The sequence below is a fragment of the Bemisia tabaci genome, chromosome 2, assembly GCF_918797505.1.
Source record: "Bemisia tabaci chromosome 2, PGI_BMITA_v3".
Lineage (NCBI taxonomy): Eukaryota > Metazoa > Arthropoda > Insecta > Hemiptera > Aleyrodidae > Bemisia > Bemisia tabaci.
In genome coordinates, this window is record NC_092794.1 from 10,852,918 (window position 1) to 10,871,331 (window position 18,414).

The 18,414-nt window shown below is 39.7% G+C and overlaps 1 protein-coding gene across 1 annotated transcript in view; it reads left to right on the forward strand.

Moving 5' to 3' along the window:
- The first annotated feature begins 7,078 nt into the window (after window positions 1-7,078).
- Window positions 7,079-18,414, forward strand: part of Usp15-31 (Ubiquitin specific protease 15/31) — a 38,213-nt gene continuing 26,877 nt past the window's right edge. The window contains exon 1 of the mRNA XM_019051869.2: window positions 7,079-8,260. Within this exon, the coding sequence (XP_018907414.2) occupies window positions 7,214-8,260 (1,047 nt within the window). The 5' untranslated portion in view covers window positions 7,079-7,213. The remainder of the gene's footprint in view (window positions 8,261-18,414) is intronic.

Genomic DNA, 18,414 nt, shown 5'->3' on the forward strand with positions numbered 1-18,414 from the left:
GATGAAAATGTCCGCGGTTCGAGAAAGTAAACAATTTCCGACCTCTTCGAATTTCCCATTGGATGTAATGTTTCGGAAAGTGTTTCGAAATGAGTTTTCGAAGGAAAATCAGATTTGCCAGCTTGTCAAAAATTATAATATGGGCATGAAATGAAACTTCCTCATGTGATTACTCAGAAATTGTGTAAGAGTGAACCCCAAGATAGGATTAAAATTAATCACTCCAGTAAAAATAGTTTCTCATCAGAATTTACCTAAAATACGATTAGCGCAACAAAAATTTTAGAAATTCAACTCATCATTGAGGAATAAAAGTTGTCCTTTATCGTTTTTTTAAACTTCTCGCTCTTCAAAAACCGAAGTCTACTTGAGTCAACAAAATTAATTTCACTGTATCATGTGCTAATAATATTATTAGAGTGACAATACACTTAAGAGCAAAGGAAACCTCCATTGATAGACCCCCTCCCTTAGGATCGAAAAGAAAGTCTTCATTTTTAATTTGTTTCTGAGGCAGTTTTTTTTTTTTTTTTTCCAGAATTTTTCAAAAGGAAAAACACAATTTTTCTCACCCATGGCATCACTGTCTCGGAACCAAATCAGACTGGCAAATTTGTAGAACTCGAGTTCAATGACCTCGTTTTGAAGATGACGGCGAAATGACAAGCTTGATTAATCTATTTTTGCACGACAAGCAAGAATGTCACTACAATATGATCATTGCTGATATGAGGCTATGAAAGATTTCTGTGAAACGCTATTAGGGATCGACAACTTACCTGATTACTATGCACAATGCTTGCATGGGAGCTCTAATAAGTTTGTTAATTATTTTTGATCTGCTCAAGATGATTTGAATGTTCCAAAAATACTGTCTTTGTTTATCGGCGAATACAGGAAAATTTTCATTTTTCTGAAACGGGGCAATCCCGTCATTTTGTCTTAGAATATTTGTTTAATCAGACAACTAATCGAGATAATTTCTCCAAAATTTGCAGTCTGCTAAGTCAGTGCAGTTTGCAAGTCTGATTGTGAGTCAAAACTGTTCTCAAATTTTACTATGCACGATGGAGCGCTTTTAAATTCATTTGTTTTTCAGTTCCGTGAAATATGTAAATTTTCAGTTCAAGCCGCCGCCTTGTCCGGGGGTGACGGGGGGGGGGGGGGGTGACGAAAGGGTGACGTCACCATATTGAACAATACCCTCGTCACTTCTGAGGTCGACGATGCGTGAGTACGCGCGACGCTCGAAAGGAGAGCGTTTGACTGAGGTTGGCGTCAAAATATTTTGATTTGAAGACGCTGCGGAGTTTACTGTTTTTGCGCGGTGAATTTTGCATAACTCATGGAGTAGCCGCGAGAGTGGGGGCAGGAGCGATGCTCTCAACTTCACTTTCGCTTTGTGACGAGGCTGAGCTGAAGAAAACAAAGAACGGAAAAATACGAGATCAGAACTTTAAGATCTCTACCTCCGTGAAGTTTTAGGTTTTGTAATAGTTTCACATTAGTTCATAGAACACTTAAAATTTATGAATTTGGAAACCCTTGATGCGTTTCTGCGTGAAACCGCCATCTTGAGCTTCGACGAGTTTTTATAACCTTCTTTTGGTGAATCTCAGCAAACAACTTTTGGGAATTTTCATTTGTGCATGTTGCGGCGGCAATTTTTAGCGTTTCTAACGAATAAAAATGATTGAAAAACAATCAACAATACTTCGATGCTTTATTTTCGTGAACATTTTTTTAACGTAAATTTCACCTTATTTTCAATGAGAAGAGATGAAAAAGATTACGCGAATTCGTACATTTTAACTGTAAAGTTTTTTCTTATAGCCCAGATTTAGCAGTCAATGCTACTACTAAGATCTGAAAAAAATTGATCTTTGGTTGCCCTGGTAAAAGTTGGCAGTAGATTGTGTGTTCCAAAATGCTATAGACCTAAAGCCGGCTGTAAGATTTTCAATAGCTTCTATAGCCGGCTGTACAATTTCTTATAGCCGATGGTGACTAAGCAACAGCCAGACGATAAAGTTTATGCTAATCGTTACTAAATACGGATACTAGGACTTAGTTAGTTTTTGGACTACCGCTCTCTTTTTGTGCCGTAGTATCTTGATTTATTTTGCGAGAAAAGCTCCGTACTTTTGAAGGATGCCTGCCATTCGTAATATGTTTGAGCGCCTTCAATTTCTTATGATACTGTGCAATACCTCTGGTGTGAAATAGTTGCTTCAGACGCCGTGGCACGCTGCGCGCGGCGCGGCGGGCGGGCAGAGAGCGCGAAACGCGCATTGGCGCCTACAAACCCAACAGGGATACTTCACGCAATGCGCAATGCGTGAAGTAGCCCTGTTAGGTTTGTAGGGGCCCGTGCGCCGCCGCCACTCCGTTTTGTGTTAGGCTCTAATAATTGATCTCGTGGAGTCAGCGTTTTTCAACTCATGACTTTGAAATGTTTGCACACTGTATGGATTATTCTCATTTTAATTGATGAAAAAAAAATATGTAGTAAAGGAAAATATAATGTGCGTTTTGTAAATATTAAGGTGATTCCGTACAAACTTAAGGATTCACAAAGCACACGAATTTCTACACAATTTCTTACAGCCTTTTATAGCCGATGGCGAAAAAGCAACAGCCAGGCGATAAAGTGTAAAGCCCGGCGATAGGAACTATAGCCCGGCTGTATAATTTTTTATCGCTTCGTGTAGCCCGGCCGTATGATTTTTTCCACTTTCTACAGCCAGCTATATGATTTTCTATCGCCTTCTTCAGTCGGCTATAAGAACTTCTGTGGTATTTTGAAACGCAGCTCCTATCGCCAATTTTTACCAGGGTGCAGCTTTTATAATTTTTTTAAACACTTGTCGTCATTGCCATGTTTCGGAAAGTCGCTTAAAATGATTACCTAGAAAAAGAGGGTAAATGTTCCAAATGAAATCTACGTGTGTGGCTGATCGTAAGAAGGTATAGAAAGATCAGGTCGACATGTTGTTGATGGAATACTAATTAAAAATATTTATTCGCGACTACAGATTTCTTTCTTGAGATTTAACTATCACCGATAATTGTGAAACGTTGTAGAACTCAACTGCAGTTTTAATTAGACGTATCGCTTACTTTCATTGTTATGCCCTGTACACATAACCTCAACAGACATGAACTCATGAAGAGTGAACAGATTGGCCCAGATATTCCGGACCACATTTCACCAAAAACTGCTGTTTGTCAAACCGCCGTCAACACCTACCAAGCGGCGAGTAGGCCTTCGGCCATGCTCGGCAATCTTCGTAGCCAATCAGGTTGCCGCTCGCCGCCCGTAATCTCGAAGAAGGTTCGGCTCCTACAACACCCTACACTTTTCGAATTTTGGCATTCGGCCTGATCAAGACCAATCCACACAGGTCAGTCATTCCCGAGGACGAATTTTGGTACTCTACTGCGCAGTGACGTAGTATTGAGTGCATACAATGTATTTCTTATGGGTGCACTCAATAGTACGTCACAATGAGTGCTGCGAGTTAGGACCGGGCGGGGGAGTGGATTTCAAAAAAGCTGCGCAATGACTGACCTGTGTGGATTGGTCTTGGGCCTGATTCTCTTTTCCTCTTTTCCGTAATTAATAACAATAAAAAATTCATTTAATCATTACTTAGCGGCACCTTGTCCAATTTGTGCCTAGCGCCTCTACAACTTTGCAAATTTGGACGTTACCTTTTGAACATTTCATCCCTTCCCTTTGAAATTACTTTGAATAAGTACACTTCACATATCACACGGGACTTTTATCTGCATATTTAGTTGGCTTTATTCGCAAAGGATCTTTTAAGAAGTAAATTCTTTCGATAACTTATTGGGGATGGTCAAGTCACCAATTAGAGCCCGTCATTCCATGCCATTATTATTACAGGACTAGGTTTCTTACCTATAATTTGATGGGCACCGTGAGAATAATAGATAACTCGTATTTGATCCGTGCCTTAAAAAATGAACTGCTGGTGGCAGAACCATCTTGGTGATGTTCATTAGGAATTTTAGACTTTATTCTATTTTTTCAGCAGATGAACCTTACGTGGTAACTTGTAAAGTTTTGCCTCATTTTCCTTGAGTTCTACTTAGTTTGATGCCAAAAAACAAGAAAATTCATGGAGAAACGTGCCTTAAAGGTGATAGTTCCCCCTCATACTTACTATCAGAGTTCCAACGGAAAAAATCTTGTTGTCATAGGTAAATACGGTTTCCATTGCTTCTTCAGCTGTTAATAGACAACTATGCGGGTTTGCTGGAGAATTTGGTGACTGCTAGGATTGTTAATTAGTATCTCCGAAGCCTGGTTGTTATAGCTAAACTTAAAGCATTGGCTTCAACGCATCGCAAAACCAGAACCTTGGAGAGACCAGTGAACATCCATGAGAAAGTGAGTGAGGAGCAAGGTACCTAGCATTGTACATCCGTCTGGTTTTCACAACTACCGTTCCTAGGGATTTAGGATTCAGATTCGCACATCAACCAGTAAGCTTTTCTCCCAATCATCTTGATATAGAGGCAGCTATGCAAGGCGCAGCCAGGTAGTCCAATGCTCAAGCCACTTAATCAACACAAATATTATCCTAACTTACAACAAAATGACTTGTTTCTTCTCTAACAATGGAACCGGAAAATGTTACTTTGAATGCGCGAGAAACTTCTTTGGTCGAGATGAAGAAACGTAAATGAAGAAATGAGTCCGGAACATCTCGACCAGGTACAGGCCGCTTTGTTTACATTAGGAGTCTGGAGTATCTCGCCGCAATTTCACTTGAAATCACCAATAACAGATCAACGGGGTAACTGATATTTGATTTTACGAAAGGGATAAATGTTAGACGCGGACGAAAGTTCTTTTGTTGAGGTGAAGAAACGCTAACGCTGAGAAATTGAGTCTGGAACATCTCGAGGAAGTCCGCTCTGGGTACGCTTTGTTTATGTCCGGACTATGTCGCCGTTCGTTTGTTTACATTAGGAGCGAGTTTGACACCGATGACAGACTTTGGTTTTTGATGAAAATTTGGTCTGGAATATCTGGGCCAAACGCAAAAACCACTCATAAATGACTTGCCTGCAATTTTGTTTCAAGAGTCGAGTTTGCAGAATTGCCTAATCCTCCAATTGAAGGCGCACCGGGCTCGTTTATTGGCTACTCGTGAAATCTCAGTCTAGGGTTCCAACTGTCAGTCTGAATCCTGGATCATGCTTTATAGATTAGAGGTCATAGCGTTGGAGAGGTTTAATATTAAATGAAATAATTGATTTTTCCACACAAAAAAAATAATTTTTTATTTTTAGTTTCAAAAAATCAATTTGCCAAAAATCAGGAGCTGATTTCAAAAATATTCACGCGCTGATTCAACGTTTGATCTCCTTTTTTCTAGATCATTTTGATCTCAGCCGGAAAAAAACAAACTTCCCTTAAAACTGCGGTTCCAATTGGAGAAATTGGGTGATTGGTACAGAAAAATTAAGGCCACTTGCGGCTCAGATGACAACGAGGCAATAATCCCGCCAATTCGTGTCAGCAAGAAAGTAAAAAAAATCAAATTATTTTGTGTCTGAAATAGCGGGAAAATATTATTTTCAGATGTCTTTTTCACCTAATTTTTGCAGATTTAAAAATGGTGTACTAATCAATGAATCAGTTTTTAAATATCATCAACTTCCTTTTTTCAATCAATCTGTTCATTTATAAGAAATGTCAATAAGTTTTCCTTAGCATTTAACTAGTGAGGAGATATTCTGAAGATGTATATTAGTTTCACTAACGAGTTACAAAATAGGTCATAACATAACAGGCTAAAGAATTATTATTCCATTGGGAAAATGTCATAAAAGTAAATTATATGAGAAAGATCCCCCTTTTATCGGGCCTAGTTTCATAATTTCACCGTAAGTTGAAATTCTGACGATCGAGAATATTATGGATTCGTAAAAAAGTGCAGAATCATCTATACGGCTCAACAATTAAGTAGGGGTTCAAGGTACGGATAAGCTTTCGCAAGGAAATAGCCCAATCCCAATATTTTTCGCAAATTAAGCGTCTGTCAACAGAATTAAAATAAACAATCCAAGATTTTTGGTTGACACTGTTACTGTCTGACGGACTTTCCGTCCTTGAAAATATATATATTTTAACAAAAAATGTTGATTTTTTTAAAAATTGCCTCATTTTACTAAATAAAATGTTTTTTTTTTTTAAAAAAAATTTTCCTTCTCATGTTTAAAAAAAATCCTGTTTTTTCAATGAGAATCCTCAGTTTAATTTGGTTTGCGATTTTTTTTCTTCCTCGGTTGTTTTAGGTACTCAGAATTTATAGTATAGAATTTAGGAAATTAAAGTTACATTATATCTGTTTGACCACATTTTTCAGTAAAAACTGATTACTAAAATTTTAAGTCACAATTTTTAGGTAGTAGGTGAGTCTCCTGCAGCTCTTGAGAAAACAGTTACTGAGTCTGTGAGGTATTATGATGTGCCTACAGCCTACACTATCTGACCTTCTTGCCACTGAGAATGAATAGAAACGAACCTTTGACCGAGCTTATAAGTAGACTTTTGAAAGAGAGTTGTACCTGTAGATAGGCAAATTATCTTGGGGGGAAAACTTTTCCCTTTGCTCTATTTTTTCTCTCTTTCCCACCAGTCTCAATCAGACCGAGTTTAGCTGAAACGCACCAAGTCCCAATTTTGAAAATTATTGAGTTACGAGTAATTTTAATTTTAACTAGTCGAAAATGTGCACCCTTCAAAAATTTGAAGTAAAGGAAAAATATTCTGAACACGTAAATAGATGTTGAACTTAGTCTTTAATGCTGAATCGTATGGATGAATAGCTGCATGCCCGCGTACTCATCATAGAGTACAAACTCATGCCTGGATAAGGCCCGTTCGTTTAAATCTCGCGCCACTTCTTCATTTGTCGTGTTCTGAGTTTTCATTGGTCCTTTTCGTCTGAGACTCTCCCACATGCCAAGCATTCATTGGCCAAATATTTTCCACAGCGGTGAGTGATGAACTCCATTTGATGAGTGATGCTTTTCTGAAGTTTTGAAATTGTTGGTTGAGTTTTTACTTTCATGGCGTATTTCGTGTTTTCCAAGATGATCCTTTTTATATCAGTTTATCAAAATGTACAGTTCGTTGTATTAGACCATATTTTTATACGTTTATTTTTTTATAATGCAAAGTGATTTGGACTATTTCGGTGACCCTGCCTATTTTTTTCGTAGTATGTCTGAAATGACCTCGGATACATTAATAGTTACTTCTGTGTCAGATGGTGAAATTTCTCAAGATAAACACAAAGTTGTTAAAACAAGTGATTCAGGTGCCTCATTTTGTACATCAACCGTTGCAGAATCTAAATTGAAAAGAACGTTCAACCTAACTAGGAATGTCCTGACAGGGACTAGAATCAGTAAACGAAAGATCAAACACAAGCAACCGTTCTCCCTCTTCTCAGGTTTTCAAGAAAGCAACCCAGTTATTGATGAGAATAATAAGAATACTGAAAATGAAAATTTAAGGAACCAAGCAACAACGAAAAACAATCAGAAGCAAACAGGTTCCTTGCTCTGCGGCTTCCCAGAGAATTGTTCTGTCATCGATGAAAACATGAAGAACTCCGAAAATGGAGGCCACAAATTGTTTAGAGCACCTTCGTGGAACAAATTCGTTTCCAAACTCCTTCAGCGAGTATCCTCTCATATCAACAACCAGAAAACAAACTTATGTACGAGTTATGAGTATGGAATAAGGCGGAAGAGTCCTGCATCCTTATCATCTAATGACTTACGTGTTCCGCCACCGCGTCCAAGTGTTTTTGCAAATGGTGACAAAGTGCCGGGTGTGATAGGACTTCGAAATCATGGTAATACGTGTTTTATAAATGCAGTGTTACAGTGTTTAAGTCATACTGACATTCTAGCTGAATACTTCGTTTTAGACCAATATAAAATAGATTTGTCACGAAGGAACAAATTAAATTCTAAAAAATACGGCACCAAAGGTGAAGTTACGGAACAGTTAGCTCTATTATTAAAAGCAATTTGGTCTTGTCAGTATGACCCAGAAATATCTAACAAATTTAAAACGATTGTTGACAAATATGCCAGTCAATATCGCGGTAATAACCAGCATGATGCTCAGGAATTTTTATTGTGGCTTCTTGATAAAGTGCATGAAGATCTGAACACTGCAACCAAGAAGAAGTATAAAATGATCAAGGTATGTTACATCTTATTCCATTGTTTTGCTGCAATGGCTACCTTATTCAACATTTTTAAAACTACCGTAAGCTGCCGGCCATACTTAACAAGAGTTTTTTTTTTTTTTTTGAGAGCTTGCGCACTCTAGATATAGTTCATTGGCCTTAGTCGTGTAGACAAACAGCCACCGCTAAATATTGGGGAGTTTAACATAAGATTTGATTACTGATTAAGTGGGATTCAAGTTCCTGGTATAGTTCGATTTCTGTTCTTGCTAAGATGGTTTTGGAGTCAATTATCTCTTGAGGGTCCGGGATTCTCATGAGATTGTAGATATTATAGGTTGTTTGATTTTTGTGCAGTGAAGAAGGATGTGGTCGATAGTTCCTATCTGGCCACAAATGCATTTATCATTATCTTTAAGTCTGATATGGTTGAGATGTTCTGGGAATAACCTGTGGCCAATTCTCATCCTTGATATTATGTTGGTAGCTTTCTTACTTAATATTATGCGGCTGAACCAGGCTTCCGTTGAGATGGTCGGTTGGATCGATCCTATTCTGGCTCCTTTGGTTTGTGTACTCTCTGTCCAGTCTCTTTGCCACTGTTGCAATACTGAACTTTTGGTTAGTCGTTGGTAGTTGGAGTGATGGATTAATTCCTTTGAGTAGTCTGTGGCGTTAGTGAGGTCTTCGGTTTGTTTGTCTGCCAACTCATTGCATGCGATATTCTCATGGCTGGGGTCCATGTCAGTATTAAGTCTTTATTTAGAGCGAGGAAATGATGAACTTCACTTAACAACAGTTCTCTAAGTACACACTAGCTAATGCACACTTTTAGGGTGCTGAGATATACAAGATTTTTTACGGTTATAATACTATTATGGTGACGCAAAGGAGACTTAACTTTCTTCTCAAGATTGGATTAGTGATCATCAGTCAGACTGGAATCAGATATGTTGGCAGCAGTTTACTTAATTTTGATCCTCCTGCACCGCATGCAGTTTTAGTAACATTCCCTCAGAGGAAAGTACTGTTGCTATTGGTCCATCCTTGATTGCCATTGAACAGGAGCATAGTACTCGCTTACAACGTTTGAGTTTAGCAGAGATTCCGTCTTGGCCCAGAAGGCTAGGGTTGACAGAAAATCCCTGTGCGATTGTGGAGGGTGGAGAATCTGCAGAGAGGGAACATTGCTGCTCCCAATTGCGCACCAGACAGTTCTTGATGGAAATTCGGCAGGATTTTTTGTCAGCCCTACTTTTGGAGCACAGGACAGAATCTTTGCAGAACATTCAACCCTTCCCTTGCAAACAGAAAAGTAAACCACTCCAAACTTATCTAACGCAAGTTAGATAACGCATATTAGATAGTATGAGGGGCTTGCAGGACAAGGCGCATAAGTGCAGTTTTTGCTATTTTGAGAAATATGTGTTTGAAAGTTCGAAACTAAGTACATGGATCCTTGTGGTGGAAAGAACGTCCAAACTGACATTTTGATGCTTAAAAATTAAAGTTGGAGCATTTCACAAAATATGCTGAAAGACTAGTTTTACTTAAAATTACTAATATCTCAATTTTTTCAAAAACTGCACATATGCGCCTTGTCCCCCAAGCCCATCAAATATCCTTCAGATACCTGCACAATGCATATATTATGATTTCTGTCCTTAATGAGTGATGTAATTCCAGCAATTTTCCCTTCATTGTAATTGGACTGCTGTCTGCATCAATGGTCAAGTGGCTCAATACTTACTGTTAGGTGGCCACAGCAAGGGAAGACAGAGAAAAGTCAGAAAAAACTGGGAGAAAAATAGGATGACCAAAAAATTAGAGATGAATTGCGTTTACAGAAGTGGTTAGTTGTAAAGTGTTAGGTCATGTACCTTCAGTTTGCTTACGATGAGAACAACACCAAGTCTTTACTTCCAGATTGCAGCATGAGTATAGTCTTCCAGGAATTGCAAGGTAGTTCCAGGAGTCTACCTCTAGCATGTGATAGTCGCCAAAAGTTGGCAGGAACCCCTTCCATTCAAAGTCTATAACACCTCTCTAGAAAGTGATATTCGTCATACGTTGGAGCCCCTCCCATCTTAAGCCTATAACACTCACGAGATCCTCAGGGTTTTAAAGGGGCCAGTGTCCTAGCTCTACTTGAAATGCCACTCTAGTGGGCAGCTCGGAAAAATCTCCGGATTGACAGTTGAAGTTGAGAAATGCTCATCGCTTCTGCAACTTTTAAAAATCTTCAATTGCATGTAGTTTTTTTCTTCCAATTTTTTTCTACTGGAAACAAGTCAAAATTTCTCCTTAAAAATGTAAGTATGTAAATTACATCAAACAAGTGAAAAAGTTCATAGTTTGGAGACAAGAAGGGCAATGTTTTTTTTTTTTTTTTTTTTTTTTTTTTTTTTTTTTTTTTTTTTTTTTTAAAATAATGCAACATGAGCGAATATTTGCAACGAAACAATTGAGGTACCCATTTTTTATCGAAAGTCTCGAATTTTTTCTAAAATTAGCCAGGGTAAAATTTGTAAAAGATAGGAAATTCTAATTCTAAACTTACAAAGCTACCACTCTATTGTGGAAATTTTCCCGCAGTGTCTCAATGAGACCCATTGCTGCCACCTCCCCAGATATGCAAAACTAAAAACTTTACGACATGAAATATAGTGAAATTTTTCAAATAGTTTACTTAGGACGTCGTGTACTCGGTACTCGGGTGCCGTAAAACACTCAGAAGCTCTAAAATCTTAATTTTGAAATATTTTTAATTAATATTATGAGTCAAATTTCCAAATTTCTTATCAAAATCTTAGGTAGTAATTGAAGCGGGTTGCATAAGCAGCCCCTTAAAATCGTTGCGTTTTTATAAAGAATCGAATTCCACTTCTCAGCCAAACAAAACTTCATGTGAAATTGTTCATTTATATCGCCGCATTTGCACACTACGAGCCCTTTACTTTCTGATCGTTCGCGAATATAATGTCGATCTCAACCGAGCTGCATTACGTATCGCGTGATTCAATTAATCGCAGCGCGTCTGACACTCGCGTGGTGTTGTCCAGCGATTTTTTTATCACCGTAAGAAGACAAAAAAAGAAAAAGTGGCCCCTGTTTGTCGCTTTGCATTACCTGTCCATAGGCTTACATTCCAATCCTAATTTTTTTCGAACTCGGAATGATTAACGCAGCACGAATATCGATGTCAATTAACGCCTCCAGGGCTATATCTGATCGAGAGTTACGACTTGCAGTTGGACGACATTTTGCATTTAGGAACTATAATACCTGGCTCAATTTAGAAACAGCGCATGTACAATTAGTTTCCCTCAGCACATAAGTGTTTTTCGGATGAACCAGATTCTGTAGTTCCTAATTGGACCGCGTTCAGCAGAAAGGAACCAAGCCCCATCAGGTATTGCCAAATTTATTTGGGCAATTTTACTTTTTTACATGACAAAGGTTGTGCGTATTTAGGTGCACACTGTTAATTTTGTGCATAGGACGAAGCAAATTCCTTAAAATTTTCAAAGAAATTCGCATAAAGGTTCTCGTGTAAAAAATTAAATTGCCCAGTTAAATTTGGCAATGTGGCTTGGTTCCCTTCTGCCAAACACGATCCAAATGTAGTCCAGTTGAAACTGATCCTCTGACCAGGCTTCAGTTGCGTGCGCTCTATACTTTGTTTACTACTTGCGTGTGGTAGACGCCGTCAGTCTCATAACCGCTCTCAATGTTAGCAATGAAAGTGAATTGGACTGCATTTTGCAATTTGGACTTATAAATTCTGGCTCATTTGAAAAAACACTTTCGTGCATAGGGAAACTAATGGCGCATACGTTGTTTTTAAGCCGGGCCGCAATTTATAGTTCCTAATTGCAAAATTTAGTCCAATTGATGTCCGTCGCTTTTCCGTGACGTAGCAGGAGTAGCGTCTATGAACGTTACTTGTGTTACGTCACGTAGAAGCGATATGCGCGTATATCGATTTACTTTCATCGTGACATTAAAAGCGGCTATGTCGTTATTATTTTTTGGATCCAATCCGATGTATCTGAGATTCCCTTCAATGATGTCACCATTGATTGCGAATGTAATAGATCTAAGTCGATTATTCTCGAGAGGAGTAGGCTCAGTTTTTTTAATTACTATCAGCCGTACAGCAAGACGCACTCCTTAAAAAAAATTGGTAAAGTTAGATCACTGGCCTGGACTTCCTTTTCAGTTTATTCCTAATGTGGAGAAATCTTTGAGCCCGGGAAAAGTGGATCCCTAAAGTCGGGGAAAATATGCGTTTACTGAAGTGGCGAGATTCCATGTACCGCATCGTATAGCTTCTTCAGTTGGATTAAATTTTGCAATAAGGAACTCCTATCTCTGTCTCTCCCATGGAAGTACATATCTGCATAGGAAACCAATGGCATGTAATTTGTTTCTATACTGGGCCAGAAATAGTGGCTCCTTATTGCAAAATGCAATGCAGTTGGTCTCTCGGCCGAGTCGGAAAATCTTCCAGTTATCTCTTATCACCCCTGTAGTCTCAAAATTCAAGGAATTTTCACAGATTGGTCAAGGGAACCCAGAAAAGTCGAAGGGAATCTCCGTCGTAGGTAACTATGTGTGCTCGCATCTTGTATTTTTCACTCCACAGTTATAAATCCCGGAGTCCACTTAACTTCGAAATTTATTTTGCCCCCAGAAAATGATCATTGCGCATTGTAAGGTTCGTGTTCATATTAGCCATCGATGCGAAACATCAAGTAACGCGTACACGATTCTCTTTACTGAAAAATATTTTGATGGTGGCATTAAGATAGGCTGCAGGAGTTAGAACGTAGCACCGCCCTCGCGCTAATGGTTGAATAACGAAAACCGGTCGTGGAGAATCAAGTTCGCCTTCAAATCGATGGATACAATTTGAGCGGCTCAGGAGTTGAAATAGTTGTATCATGCATTTTAGTTCAGGAGTGACTTTCGGCGTGATCTTCGTGTTTTTTTTTTTGTTTTTTTTGACGATCATTGCAACAAGGCCGGATTTAGGAGGTGGCCAAATGGGCCGCGGCCCATCCCATGGCAGCAAATTTTACAATTTTTTTTTTTAATGTAGCTGTAAAGAAAAATCGGATTTAGAAAAAAAAAATACAAACGAGAATAAATGTCAAAATCTCTCATTTCCTGAGAGTATATCTCTAATTTTGTCGTCTCTCTGTGATACTATGATAGACAGCACATTTAATTAGTCGAGTCAAGACTAAGAGAGAAACCGAACAACCTCGAACGAGAAACCTCCTGGCCTGGAACGGCGCCGGCGCGGCGTGGCGCAGAGAGCAATGATGATGAGAACTTGAGATGAAAAGGAGGAACCCTCGGCGCGGCGGTCGGCGTGTAACAGTAACACATACTAGCGCCTACAAGACTGCATGAATACTTCACGCATTGCGTCAAAGACAGTGCGGTCAGCAGCGGGCGGCGTGAAACGCACAACGCCTACAAGACTGCATGAATACTTCACGCATTACGTCAAAGACAGCGATCGTCAGCGTCGTTCAGCAGCGATCGACGTGAAACGCATAGCGCATACAGGATCGTAGGAATACTTCACGCGTTGCGGCAAACACAGTACGGTCAGCGCAGCGCGGCGGCGGAAGTTAAAATTATTAAACCACATTTTCTTTAATAATATTTTCGTTCATTTCATATGTATGGAAGGCCTTGTCCACACAGAGATAGGTTTACGGAACTTAACTTTCGCGCCAAGTTCCGTGAACTTTTGCTAGTTGTGTTGACAGGGCTTTGGCAAAAAATGTGACCAACACGAGTAAACGCGTCTTATGCACCCCTCCCCCCTCCCCCCGGCACGTTCACTTGATGGTTCTTATTGATGTTTCAAAACGGATGAGAAGGGGGCGGAAAAATACAGGCGGTCCACGGTCCATGGGTGGCAAGTAAGTAAATCCGGCCCTGCATTGCAGCGAAACGTTCGGCACCTTCTACTCGATTTTCCCTACAGAAAAATATTTTGATATTGACATTGAGATAAGTTGCGAAAGCCAGGACGAGGTACTGTCCTCGCGCCGACGTCTGACTAACTGAAAACGGGCGTGAGAATTCAAGTTCGCCTTCAACTTTGTGGATACAATTTGAGCGGCCTAGGAATTGAAATAGTTGTATCGCGCATTTTATTTTAGCTTGATATCCGACGGACGAGTGACTTTTGGTGTGATATTCGTGTTTTTATTGACGATCGCAGCGGCACGTCTGGTCTCTTTACTCGATTCTCCCCACAGAAAAATATTTTGATAATACGCACTGGAAAAAAAAAAACAAAAAAAAAAAACACACATTGGATGTAGAGTCCAGACTCTCGAAAACACTGACAAGAAAAAATACTCTTGATTCAATCAGATTTAAGCTTAAATCAAGAACCAAGCCTCTTAATTTGAGCGCATTTTCTTTTGATTTAAGCTTAAATCTGCTTGAATCAAGAGTCCTTTTTCTTGTCAGTGTTTTCGAGAGTCTGGACTCTAGATTCAATGCGTTTTTTTTTCCAGTGTGTATAACGACGCATTTGCCCCCACATTGCGCAGTGCGACGGTTCCAGATGGGACCACAAATTCCTCGCTGTTCCAAAATCGATGTATCAGACTTACAGAAACGTCACCTGTACTGCCGTGCTAAGGAAGAACGCCGTATGAGCCTTCTGGTGTTGCCAAATTTTTTCTGACAAAACACGAATTTCCTGGTAAAATGATGAATATTTTCCTTTCGATTTTTCAGATACTTTTGTATGCAATTTCACCTAAAGTTCCTGAAAATCTCAAGGGAAAATATTCATAAATTGCCTCAAAAATAAACATTTTATCGAAGGAAATTTGGCAACTCTCGAATGTTCATACGGCGTTTTTCCCTAGCACGGCAGTGTATGAATTGCATTGTTTCACATGTACTTACATCCCCACAACCCGCGATTCATGCCTTGACTTTATGTATGCTTGTTGGAATACGAGGTATAGTTCAGTGCAAAAGCCAGGCAACAGAGGGCGCAGACTCTCCAACGTGAGATGAGTACGCGAGTAATGTAATTAATTGCATCCGATGAGCCGTTGCGGGCTTTCATTGAGCAAAGGAATAGGAATACGAGATCGCCGCGAATGAATGAAGCCGTAACTCACTCCGGCGATTTACTGAAGCGGTGTTGCCAATTCATCGGGCGGTACTGAAATATCCCATCGTGTAGCATCGTGAAGTATCAAATCAAATCATTTTTCTTTGTAAATCGGGCGTATTTCTGTCAAACGGTACCAAGCGCCAATTTGAGTTCCTTTTGAGGAATTTAGAATCCCGGACAGCGCGTTTTGTCGAACGGAACTAAGCGCCATGGAAAAGCATTGCGAGTATAGGAACGAATGAGCCCGACGCCCGGTTCCGCCGCCAATCAAAGCCCCCCTCTACCTTCCTCCCCCGATGGCGCTTAGTTCCATTTGACGGAAATACGTCCAATTTTGCATGATCAACCCCGAATGCGCCAAGATTGTCAGGATGTTCTCCAGGACAATTTTATTGCGACAGGCATCTTTTCTCCCTTTCTAATATCATACCTAGGTATATAAATGACTTCTTGTTTCTACTGTATACTGTTTTCTTTCTACTTGTTCTATTGTCGCCAAGTCAGCGGAGGGTACATGTTTCTGGGTTTAAACCATGAATTTTCCTGTCGTAAAATTCTAGCACTGAAATCTAAAAACAAAACGTTCACGCCCTCGAAATACACCCGCACCAACTTGTTTTCCCCGACTCGAGTAAAAGCGTGATGAAAATTCAAACTCGCAGCTGTGAAGAACGTGCGAAAGCGTGAATTTGCTTCTTGAACCGCTCGTGTTTAAATGAATAACCTCGCGTTAACAAAGATAAGTAGGAAGCGCACAGCGGTGGTTGCGCTCAGAACAGAGATCAAATACCGGAACGTCTCATTGTCAGCTCCAGCCATGATTTAAATTTGCCAAAACGTTCAGCACGAAACAGTCCACGTTAAAATCTAATTGGTTCATTTTGCTGAGCCCTACGCTCTCCAAGGATAATTGTATTCTTAGGTTTATCAGATACGGAACATGTTTCGTTTTAAGACTGAAAACGCTAAAATTAAAAAACTTGAAACCTTCCTTACTTAATTTTTGTTTAATATCAAATTTTGTTTAACATGTTTCGTTTTAACATCGACTGATTTGCATTTGATGTCAAAATTTGTTCTACATTTTGCTTGTGTCGGTAACAAGGTATAGATTCTTTAACCGTCTAATGGAGATGTTGCATGTGTGAGAAATTTGTGATTTGACTATTGATTCTTATGTAAAAGTTCGCGAGAAACACGATGGTGCCACTGGTTTTCTTTGAAGTCAACTCCCTAGCGCAAAAAAAGCTCTGAAGTTGAGGCCAAAATGGAGGAGATATCCCACGCTATCCTGAGAGTCCACCTCTTCTTCAAGATTATACTCACCACGCAAAGATGGGGAGCAAATACACTAGCAGGGTTGCCGTGTTTTCAGTTTTGGAGTCCCCAAATGAAGTGGCAGCCCTGTCAATGTATTTGCTCCCTATCTTTGCATGGAGAGTTCGTCTTGATGTAGAGAGAGATGGACTCTCAGGATAGCGTGGGACATCCCCTCCGTTTTGGCCTCAATTTGAGAGATTTTTTTTTTGAGCTTGGGAGTTGATTTCAGAGGAAACCAGTGGCATCATCGTGTTTCTCGCGAACTTTTATAAAAGAATCAACAGTCAAATCGCAAATTCCTCACACATGCAACATCCTTATTATAGATGTGCCAGTGTGCCTACTCCGCATATCCTGAGCAAAAGGATGAGGAAACTCGCAAGATGAAGCTTATGATCCAAAATCTTGTCCGTGGTCCATTTGGAGCAGGTGCTCGGAAGATTCGGTAAAGTCCACATCGAATCGAAGATTATGCGTTTGATTCAGAATAATTCTCCCGAGATTGGTTCCCGAAATGCCGCCGGTCAGTCCACACCTCTACTTGGACTTGGCCTCGAGATGCGCGATCCCAAAATCATGGTTCGCTTCGCGCAGACTCGCGCTAGTGGATTATTCGTAGCACTGCCGTGCTTAGCAAAGGGGACTCATTTGAATTGGGATTCCGCTGGAGATATGTTCTTTTTGCCAAGCGCGGCGGAGTACGGAAGAGAAGTCTCGATCTCGAACGCTAGTCGATACCAAATATTTCCGTTCCTTCCCGCTCTGCCGCTCTGTGGGCGAACGTCTTATGGACCCTCCAACGCTGCCAACTTTTATCTGTGAAAATCAGAGTTTCTGGAAAACTTTCAGGATTTAATTTTTGAAATTGTCAGAGAACTTGGTTTGCAAGTCAATCTGTTGTATCTGCACATTTCAAGAAAAAATATTCAAAAGTTTCTTAAAAAATGCCAAATCTTTGAAATTTCTGAGGAAAAAAGGGTTCAAACTCGGTCCAAAAAAGTGATAGCGACTCTTTAAAGTTGACTGCCGTGCTTTTAAGTGGAATCTACTGAGCGAACTGAACACGGACATACCCTTCATTCATAAAGTGAGCAATTTTTAGAGGAGATGTGACAAAATAATCGATTCTGCTAAAATACGTGTGTTTCAATGGGAAATGCCGCCAGATGACGTAGGAGTATTTTCTCACCTTTAAATCTATTTTTAAAGCATTTCCATGTTAGAAGAAAATTATAAAAAACACTATGAAATCAGCTATTTAAGCACTTTAAGATGAAGCAATAATTTTGCTTGCAAATTAGAGGAAAAATTGCACAGATACATTTTCATAAAAAATTGAATCGTTTGAGTCAATTTTGCAACCTCGGAATGGAGTTACGTTCCTTCCTTCGGGAAACAACGATACTTCTCGAGCGAATCGATACATTTCCATAGGTTTAAACAGAGAAAGACAGTGGTGCCAATTTGCTTGATCCGCCAATGCCTCTTCCCCTTAATAGTTACGTAATTTAGGGACAGCCCCTGTTCTTTTCTCTCCTTTGAGAGGAAAATTGAGGTTTCATCCCTCCGCGCTAGGGTCTCATGGACATGGAGCTGTAACTATCCGAGTGGTGATCAACGGGTGATAAACCAAACATCGGAAGTGGAATGGACGTATTTATGCTAAAATGAATTATGTGCCTA